Raw genomic sequence first — 10864 nt, forward strand, 5'->3', positions numbered from 1 at the left:
GGGTAGGGGTGGGGTGGGGTGAAAAATAAAAAAATTGAAATATTTTTTAAAAACAAACTATAATTTATTTATTTTAATTTTTTTTTGGGGGAGGGGGCGTTAGGGAGCTGGCAGGGATAGGGGTGGGGTAAAAAATAAAAAATTGAAGTTGAAAATAATTTTAAAAAAAAAACTTTAAATTTATTTTTTCAACAAAAAAATTGTAATATGAAGTTGGAGGAGAGTTTTAGAAAATGTTTTCCTTAATTTTTGGAGGGAAGTCATGTTCCTTAAATTTGAGGAAAATGAGTTGATTTGGAAAACATTTTACCCAACCAAACATGAGAAAATTGGAAAACATTTTCCGGAAAATGTTTTCCTTCATACCAAACTCACCCATAGTTGTTGATTGATTTCTTCCTCCTAGACTGAGAAACGGCTTCTTCACCTTTCTTGTTTTAGTTGAGAAGGACAACTTAAAACAGGAAACTCAAATGAACTCTTCCTGCACACCAGCATAACCTTGTATTTTCGAATCATTTTGTCTTGAGCAGTGACATGTTTCTGATATGCTGTCTGTCCACCACCCTTATTTTGCAGTATGTCAGCTACACTAATATTTAGTTCTACTGTCAAGGTGTGAAATTTTGCACTCAGTTTCATATCAGATATTCTGTAATTCTTGAGTATGTTGAACTTTTTCCTAAAGTAACATTTGTGAAATATCAAAGGCTAAGCTAAGAGTTCAAGCCAAAAACTTAAAACAGTTCCCCCTCAAAGAAGAGAAAAGGTAAAAACAGAAAAAAAGACACAAAAGAATAAAGGAAAAAGTAAATAATAAGGAATTGATTTTACAGTAGGTTCCGTATATAAATAGGGGGAAAACAGTGCCTACTAGGGTACACAGATGCAGAAATATAGCCTATCATTTTGGTTACTGCAAGGTCTGCAATTTCATTAGAAAGGAAGTGCTGCAACTTGTCCATTGATCAAGTGACAAAGGGTTATAGACCAAGATTAATGTGCTGTGCATTAGAACAGTGCTAGTTTTATCATCAGTACAGTGGACTATCCTTGGTTGTGTTCATTTGTGCAGGACACTTGAACGATCAACCTGTATACGTGGATTATTGGATAACTGCCTATTCTATATTCTCAAATTTTATTCCTCGATGTGTGTTAATTTTTCTTCCTAAATTTTATAAATCACCCTGGACTGATTGTTTTCCTGTTAACCTTTCTAATTTAATTAAGAGTCCTGATAAGAAAGTTGTCGATGCTGGAACATCTCATTGATGTAATCAAGATACTTATTATGCTCTTGATGTGCTCTAGATTTGGACAGAAATGCAAAATGACTTCTTGCCAAATTTCATCCTCTGCAATACTACTCAGCGTTTTGTCCGATCAGCACGAGTGCCCCCTGTTCCTGTCCAGAAGCCTTCGGTTCCTTATGCAAAGCCAAATTTCTACTGTGGAACTCCTGTAAGAAACTATTTCCTTGACACTTTCCTGATGTAATTATCTATTACATTATTAATCTTTAAATGGTGTTTTCTGCTGTTACCATATTCAGGCTACTATATGGAACTTAATCTACTAAGTTCTTCAGTTGCAACCATTCTCTTATTCTTTTTCCTGCAGTTGTTCATTGTATTCTCAGTTGTATGTTATGAATGTTGCTTTTGAGCTGAAGAAATGATATCTGAATCTTACTAATGCAATTTGAGAAAATGAGCTTAAAACTGATCAAATGACGGTGCAAGTAGAACACATAAAGGAAAACGAAGAGGCCAACCGTGATAGTTTTAGTGACATCCTAGGTGTCTCTCCACATGCCTCGGTGTAGGTGCGACATTGTGATAATTGAATGTGCTAAAAGGAGATGAGTTATATCTAAATTCTTGTAGTAAGAAGTTGTTTCACAAACCTATAAACTCTCTGAATGAGTGGCACCAACTAGAGACAAAATACAATAGCAGCAAATGATCTCTATAAAAGATACCAACTAGTTGTACTAAGGTTTAGCTTTTGTAATTACACTTGCATTCAGTTATGTATTTGTAAGGGATCTTAGTCTAGTTCGAGAGTTGTATGCCAGTGTAGCGATAAATGTGAAATTTGAAGTACTTCAAGTTTCCGAATGCCTGTAATTTGCTTACACTCTCTCTGGTTGATTTTTGTTTCTTTGATAAGGTAAATGAGTTCATTAATTCTTGCCCCAAACTCGCCTGTATGCAAGTAGCATACCAAAGATAGAAAACCTACAAAAACATATGTTTTTCTATGAAAGACACTCACACCCAATCCTTTATACAACAAGGAATATCATGGGTGCTAAGAGGCTACTCCTCAAATTCACAAAATTCATCTCTACCCCTTCGAAAGCTCTCCTATTTCTCTCTCCAGATACACACATAGGTGCTAGTGACGGAACTGTCCAAGCCTTGCGCCTTTTCCTCCTACCACGACTCCAGGTGAACATGAACTACTTTCCTATTCTTGACATCTTCCATGACATGCCAAACAAATTAAGTGTTTTCAACCATAAAATCTAGGCAAAACGACAATGTAGAAGGAGATGATTGATATCTTCACCGGCTTCCTTTCACATAAAATACCAACTAACACTAGCCTTCCGCTTCCTTATATTTTCGGCCATCAAAATCTCCCCTCTAGCGGCAACCCAAACCGGAATCCAAATCGAGCTAAGTGGAAAAGATAACCTTCTCTTTGATCAAAAAGGTTCTCATAGAAAGACTTGACAAAAGAAGCTTTGTCAAATGATACCATCTCCATAATTGATGTACTAGACTCAATTTAGTAAAAGATAGTAGGATTTGAAGTACATGTTGTAAATACTGACCAGTACAGTTTTAGTACTGATTTTTGAGGAATAGACAAAGTTACCAATTTCAAAAAAAAAAAAGCTTTGTCATTCCCCGAACCCCGCCTCCGAATATCATTGCTATCAAAAGACTTACATTGTTTGTGAAGTAAATCTAATAGTCTTTGGAACTCAATTACCTCCCAATCATGGAAATTCCTCCCGAACCTTAGGTTCCAGAACACCTTACCACCATGTGTCCTCCGGATTTGTTGAATTGTCAACTCCTTTTGGTATGATACTAAATACATGTTGGGGAAATCATCTTTCAAAGTGTTGTCCCCAAAAATTAACTCTTCCCCCATCTATTATTTCTTTATGTTTCTGACCATCCGTATGTAATTTTTTTCAATGACATTATATCTTCTATGACTATTAATCTTTGAAAAGATCTAGTGGTGCTGTCTACTTCATTCAATCACCTTACCCCTGATTTTTTTCCTCTTTTAAGTTTATTCTCATATTGGCTATGCAAATAACTTTTTGGTCATATTTATATTTGTCATACCCAACCCAAGAGAGAGCTTCAAGTACTCCCTCTATCCCTATTTACTTATCCATTTTTGATTTGACTCACCTATTAAGAAAATAATAATTGTTATAGTGGGTTTACCATTTTACCCCTATTAATTGATAGAATTCCAAAATTAATTTACTCATTAAAGAGGTTACCTTTTTCAAAAACATTATCTGTCTAAATAAATTGAGGGTATAATAGGTAAAAATATTGTCTTTTCTTGATTTGTTAAAAATGACAAGTAAAAAGTCAAAATTGGACAATTAAAAAAGGACAGAGGGAGTATCTTAGGTCCAAATTAAGGAGACGGGGTGATAGACGATGAGGTCGCACACTATATTGGAGTTGGGTGAGTGAAATAGAGGCTCGGTTATGGGGTACTATGTGATAAGAATCTGTCACCAATGCTTAAAGGTAAGTTTTATAGAGTGGTGGTTAGATCCACACTATTATGTGGGACAAAGTGTTGGCCACTCAAGAATGTCCACGTTCAGAAGATAAAGGTAGTGGAGATGAGGATGCTCAGATGGATGTGTGAACATACTAGGAGAGATATGATTAAGAATTAATTATACATGACTAGGTGGGAGTGGATTCCGTGGCGGACAAGATAGGTGCAAGGATATGCGCCGGTGAAGAGGTGTGAGAGGTTAGTTGTAGCACGAGTTAGGAGAGGTAGAAGTAGGCTGAAGAAGAACCAAGGGAGGTGAGGTGATTCGACAGGACATGACACACCTTTAGCTGGCTGATGACATAATCTTAGATAGGAAGGTATGGTGGTCAAGGATTAGGGTAGAAGGTTAGTAGGTAGTCAAGTGTTGTCGTATTTCTAGTAGTATGATTTAGGTATCGCGTGGTTTCTACGCTTGTTTTGTACATTGCTGTTTTGCCGCTACACTTGTTTTGTACGTTGATATTTCCTTGGTCTCTTTTTTTTCTTAATTTCCTGTGTCAGTTACATTTCTTTTGAGTTGAGGATTTATCGGAAACAACCTCTCTACCCCGCCAAGGTAGAAATGAGGTTTGTGTACATCCTACCCTCTCCAGACCCCACTTGTAGGATTTTCACTGGGTATGTTGTTGACTTGTTGTATAATTATATTTTCAGTGTCTCTTGAATAGACTGGATACAATTACTTCCCATGTTATTTATATTATTTTATAGTGTAATAATCCTTCCCTTGTTTGTTGTTCTTGCTGTAGGATCTGAATTCTGCTTACCAGAACTTTGCTCGATTGTACTGTGGGTTTTTTGGTGTGCCTCACATGTTTTCTCTAGTCAAGCTCTTGGGATCTAGGTCACTTCCTTGGCTTATCCGAGCCCTTTTGGATAATATATCGAACAAGGTAAACAGATTTTTGACAATTACTAGTCTCTTGCGATGCTGTTCTGCAATATTATTTCAGTATTCATGTCACTGTACCATAACCATTGATTTATCATGATTTTTTCTTTATTTGATAACCATCCTGCTGGCTTTGAGATCATATAAACGACAATATTTGTAGATTCATCTGTCTGCAATTTGTGGCATATCATCATTACAACCTCTGTTTCAAATTCTAATGCATTCCAAATTCTTGTCCAGATCACTACCGTTGAACCAATGATTACTGGACTGCAAGAAGCTTTGCCGAAGTCTATAGGGTTACTTCCATTTGATGGTGGTATCTCAGGTTAGTTTGTTACATTATGTAGCAAAGTGTGACCTCCAAAGGGATCTTTTTTACATCAAGTAATATGCTTTATTAACAAAGGATCAAAGTACACGTATACAAGAAGTATGCACGAGCAGAAAAACTTATAAAGTGATATAGTTTTCTACAAACAACACCCGATCTTCTATACCTATGGAACTTCGTGGGTGCCCCAAAAGGAAATAAGGCACAAGAGGCTATTCCTCAAGTGTACAAAATCCTTCTGTATTCCATCAAAACTCTCCTATTTCTTTCTCTCCATATGGTCCACACGAGTGCTAGGGAGCAACATCCCACGCCTTGCATTTCTTTAGGCAAGGTACCATCTCTCTGAGTAGACTGTTTGTGTACTATCCCGGAGTTTTGGGTCAACCTGTAATCACTGTCCTTCGAACTTGATTATCGGATGAATGAATCTAATATTGGGGAAAGTATAAATAAAACTTAATAGAAATGCTGTCTTTTGGAGAATTATGTTGTCTGGAATTTTCTTCTACTTTTGTATGCATGAATATGCAAGACATTTTCAATCACATCAATAAATAGTTAAATTTATCCCAAAAAAATAATATAATTTTATAATCTGTGCTTTCCCCCCTCGTTAAGTGGTTATTGTTGTTCGAGATCTAAATGTAATGTGATTGTTTTTTCGGATGCTTAGGCTGCATGAGGCTTGCCAAGGAGCATCTTAGCTGCTGGCATTCAAAGTCTGAACTCAAAGCTGAAGTCCTTTGTGGAATCAAGGAGATTGGTAGCGTATTGTACTGGATGGGACTTCTTGATATTGTATTGGTACTCTTCCTGAGCTTCTCACTCTAAACATTACATGGAGAAATGACAGATTACAGTATTGATTGGTGGAAGTACCGACTACACATGTTGATCTGACTCTCTTCAAATAAATATATTTAATATAGCCTTGCTACCTTTGTTTTTCCTTGTACCCTCTTTGACAACTCTATTATTGCTATTGAAGACATGGCAGGATCAATAAGTAAATATCCTCTCAGACAATGTAATAGGTAGTTGGTTAGCCAAATAAGGGATAAGGTTAAGGGCTAATTCATAAGCTTACATGTTTGAGACAGGATAAATGATGGATTAGTGATCTGCCATGGTATTGACGTCTGGAAATTATGTGAAGATGTGATTAGGTTTTAGAAGACTACTATGCAACAACAACAACCCAGGTGAAGATAGAGAGATTGTTTTTGATAGACCCTTGACTCAGGTGAAGACAAAATCAAGTACACAAAGGAAACACAGTAGTGAACCAGTCATGCTGAAACATAATGAAGAAGAGAACAGTAGCAACAAAAAAATACTACGGTCACCGAAGCAAAGGAAACAACAGATAACAATAAATTCGATGAATAACACATTAGGAGAGTGATAGAAACAATACTATAAAGGGAAACTAGACAGCGCTCGACTACCTACTAACATTCTTCCCTAATCCTTGTCCTCTATATCCTCCTATCTAGGGTCGGTAAGCTGCACGTGAGCCACGTCCTGTCCTGTCTAATCACAACCAGTTCATGCTAGTATTTTGACTTGTATACCTGGGCACATCCAAATTCTCCGGGGTTTGAGACTAATTACCGCATTAAGTGAACTCAATCCTAGCCAGAAAGTACGGTGTGTTGCAGGATTTTACGGTATTTCTCACCTTTTTGACTTCCCCTGGTTCCAAAACTTTGAACTCCACCTTCCGTGACCAAATTGTGGCTCTCGCCTCTCAACAAATGTGTTGCTCTTCTCTCTCACTTACTCCAGCTTTGTCCTCCTAGTCCCCAAATGATCCCGCGTTATGACTTCCTCCCCTTTTCCCAATGTTGTCATCGTCACCAACCAATTGTCAATGTCTTTTCGTACAAAAATGTCATTCCCTTTTCCCCCTCCCCTTATAGTATCATAATCCCCAAGGGTTCAACAACTTCTTTTCTTTTCCTTGTGAAATTATTTTCTAATTCCTAAAGTTCTTTTCTTCCCTTCTATTTGTATGTTATCATTGATCTGAACCTCAATCTTTCATTTTTGTAATATACATGGATAAGGAATAATCTAAACAAAAATTGTATTAAAAGATGAAAATTTTGATGAATATAAGGACAAAAGTTCTCTATCTTTACAATAAATGTGAAAACTTCTTTTTTATATTAGAAATGGTAAGTGTATTGTCAATACAACACCAAGAAAGTGCTGTCAAAGGTATTTACAGGTCATAAACCAAAAGTATATGGGAGTCTTTCAATTCTATAGTGCTTCAGTATCACTTAAAAAGTCTGTTTATCCCCCCCACTCCCCAAAAAATAAAACAGTTCATTCGAAGATTTATCTCTCCAAATAATCCACCATATGCACTGGAGTGGTATACCACTATGTTTTTTTCCTATTGTCTCTCCCTCTGATATTCCAGCATTTCAGTAGATCACTAGTGTCTCATTGCATAACAAATTTGAGTCCCAACATGTTTGAGGAATAGCTCCATATTTGATCAGTAGGGGGATGATGCAAAAAAAGACGATTCACACTCTCAGGTTGATCCCCACATAAGCACTTGTAACACAACTGAATCTCTCTTCTTTGAAACTTAAATCTTTATTTGTAAATATATGAAAATTATATTAAAAATTAAAATTTTGATGAAATATCAGAACAAAAGTTCTTTATCTTTACAAAAAATGTGGAAACTTATTTTTTTTAAGAAATGGCAAGTGTTTTGTTATTATAGCACCAAGAAAGTGCTGCCAAAAGTATTTACAGATAATAAACTAAAAGTATATTCCTGGTGATTTTAACGTGTCTTTCAATTCAATCACTGCTTCAGCATCACTTAAAAAGTACTGTTTATACCAATATAAAAACAAACATAAACAGTTCATTTTGATCTTCTGAATGTAGTTGCCTCTTTCTTCAAAGCATCTATCATTTCCCTTCCTCCAAACAATCCACTGCATGCATGCTATAATGGTGTACCACCATTTCTTTTGCCTGTTGTCTCTCCCTCTAATATTCCCACACTTAGTTAGGTCACCAGTGCCTCTAGCATTATGCATTTGAGTCCCTCCATTTTGAGGAATATCTGCCTAAGTAGATCAGTATGCGATGCCATCATGTCCTCCATTTATGTCCTTCTGTGTATTGAAGTAAATTGTTCTTGGACCATTGAATTACAATGATCTTAAGGTTCTTTTCAGTTATCAACTTATTTTGCATGAACACTGATTGTATTTATTGTTGTGATAGTGACACAATATTCCACAAAGAGGAATTTTTAATATCTATTGTGTTATGTATTTAACAGAGAGAAGTCGATACCCGCCAGTTTATGCAAACTGCTCCTTGGTTGGGCTTGATTCCTGGTGCTGACGGGCAAATATTGCACTCTCAGGAAGGGGGAGATAGCCCTATGGTCACTCTGTTTAAATCTGCAACTACTGCAACCATGTCCAACCCTAACTGCACAAATCCAACATCATTTCACACTATATCGAGACAAGCAGAAGCTGCCGGTAGGTACCCGTTCAATATCCAGCCTTTTAATGAACTCGTCAATATGATTTCAGACATGTTAAACAACTTGTTATGTCATCTTAAGTCTGATATCATAGGAAGCTTTTCATGGTCCATGTCTCTCTGTGGCACGTTTCTCATTGGACTATGTCACTATGATGCATAGTACCATGGTGCTTACCGTGTCCTCCTTTTCCTCTTGAAGAAGAGAAATTTAATTAAATGCACAGGAAAGCTCTAGTATATAAACGCTTGAGAATCCACAACATCTATATGAATACTCACCGACCATGTTTCTCTATTTTAATATTACGTCTGAGAATATTTGCAAGTTTTAAAAAGGTTTATTAGATAATTGTGAGCCAAAAGACAATGTAAACTTGCTTATTAGGTATGGACCTGGAAAGATACTGTAAACTTGCCATACCTTGTCTTTCTTAGTATTTTGGCATCATTTCCATTGCCATGTTTCACTAGTTATGAAGCCATTTGCTTTTAAGATCAAAGGAGAAAACTGGATTGGTTCTCGTGGCGAATAAGTGTCTCTAAGTAAAATATTAAATTTATATTGTCGAGTTGCAAACTCTATAGTAGTAAGATATATTCCCTTTCTTTTGTCACTTCCAATTTTTTACCGAATTTAATGAGTGGAAGATTTTGATGCATTCAAGTTTCATAAGCAGCAGAGGATTATTAAATGTTTTACAGTACAATTGTTTGACTTGCTAGTTTTGAGCTATAAAGTTCAATATAGAAAAGGGACCAACGATCTGGCAGCTGATGCTTTGTCAAATAAATTTGAATAACAGTGTTAATGCACTTCCAACACTGCTCTACAACCTGATTAGGTGAATGAGGTAATTGACAATTATGACAGAGATAAGGAAGGGGAAATAATACTTTTAAATGCTTGCGTAGTACCATGATGAGATATGGATAGGGAGTAAGGATGTGGCAACTTGTTAATGACTTAATGTGATCCATTCTTCATCTCTTGGGGGTCACTCCACATCCAAGCAAATATAACAGAGGTTTAGGATAGTTTTCGTGGCATCACCAAGATAGATGAAAAACATAATGAGGGAATAGTATGGCATGTCAGCAATGCAAGACAGAATGTGCCATATTCTGACTTTGTCCAGACTTTATGCGTCTCTAACGGGATTTGGCAACGTGTAACTATGGATTTCCTAGAAGACTGCAGATGGAAATGATATTGTGATGGAGACCATAAACTGTGTATTGAAATATGTAACCATCTCATCTAAAAATTTAAGTTGTTAGAGAGATCATAAAGACTTAATTTTGTCTTTAACATGGTCCCTCACATATGAGCCTGATTCTTTTTTCTTGGCTCAAATACATTGATTTTTTTTTTATAATGGTGGTGATGAAACTCGAACCTAGGACCTTTGTCTTCTTTGATACCATGTTAGAAATGAGAAATACATAGGAGGAAGACTAGAGAATGTATTGATTGATCATTACCTTAAGTTATTGGGTATTTAAATAGTACGTACACCTCCTAAACTAGGAAACAAATCAAAGTTGCATAATTACTGTTAGACTATGAATAGGTTTATACAATCCTATTAGAATAGGAATAGGTTTATACAATTCTATTAGAGTAGGAATAGTAATAGAAATAGGAATACTAAATAGTATCCTACTTGGTAAATGATTGTATTCTAGGGTCTATAAATAGGGTCTCAATGTAATAATGTAGATACAACAACAATTCAATAATATTATTTTTCTATATTTCTCACATGGTATCAGAGCCTCTACGATCTTGGTAAACAATCAAAGAGCTTCCGCTGCCGGTGGGCGGCTATTATCCATATATGCCGCCCGTCCGGCCAACGATTATGTTAGCAAAATTTGGGTCACTGTGTATCTTTCCGATGACTATTTTCTCATATCTAATTTGTGTAGCACCATGCCATCATTTTGGTGACTACTTACTTATATCTAATTTGTGTAGCACCGTGCCATCATTCCGGTGACTACTTTTTCATATTTAATTTGTGTAGCACCGTGCCATTCATCCGATGACTACTTTCTTATATCTAATTTGTGTAGCACCGTGCCATCATTCCGATGACTACTTTCTTATATCTAATTTGTGTAGCACCGTGCCATCATTCCGATGACTACTTTCTTATATCTAATTTGTGTAGCACTATGCCATCATTCCGGTGACTACTTTTTCATATTTAATTTGTGTAGCACCGTGCCATCATTCCGGTGACTACTTTCTTATATCT

General features: G+C 36.3%; 1 protein-coding gene across 4 annotated transcripts in view; it reads left to right on the forward strand.

Annotated features, from left to right (window-relative positions):
• The window catches only part of LOC102583093 (protein PIR), a 57866-nt gene that overhangs the window by 38341 nt on the left and 8661 nt on the right, over window positions 1–10864 (forward strand). For all 4 annotated transcript variants that reach the window (XM_006351805.2, XM_006351807.2, XM_006351806.2 and 1 more), the window contains 5 exons: window positions 1315–1464; window positions 4587–4730; window positions 4973–5060; window positions 5743–5873; window positions 8389–8596. In XM_006351805.2, the coding sequence (XP_006351867.1) occupies window positions 1315–1464; window positions 4587–4730; window positions 4973–5060; window positions 5743–5873; window positions 8389–8596 (721 nt within the window). The remainder of the gene's footprint in view (window positions 1–1314; window positions 1465–4586; window positions 4731–4972; window positions 5061–5742; window positions 5874–8388; window positions 8597–10864) is intronic.

Source organism: Solanum tuberosum, unplaced genomic scaffold (assembly GCF_000226075.1).
Source record: "Solanum tuberosum cultivar DM 1-3 516 R44 unplaced genomic scaffold, SolTub_3.0 scf00134, whole genome shotgun sequence".
Classification (NCBI taxonomy): domain Eukaryota; kingdom Viridiplantae; phylum Streptophyta; class Magnoliopsida; order Solanales; family Solanaceae; genus Solanum; species Solanum tuberosum.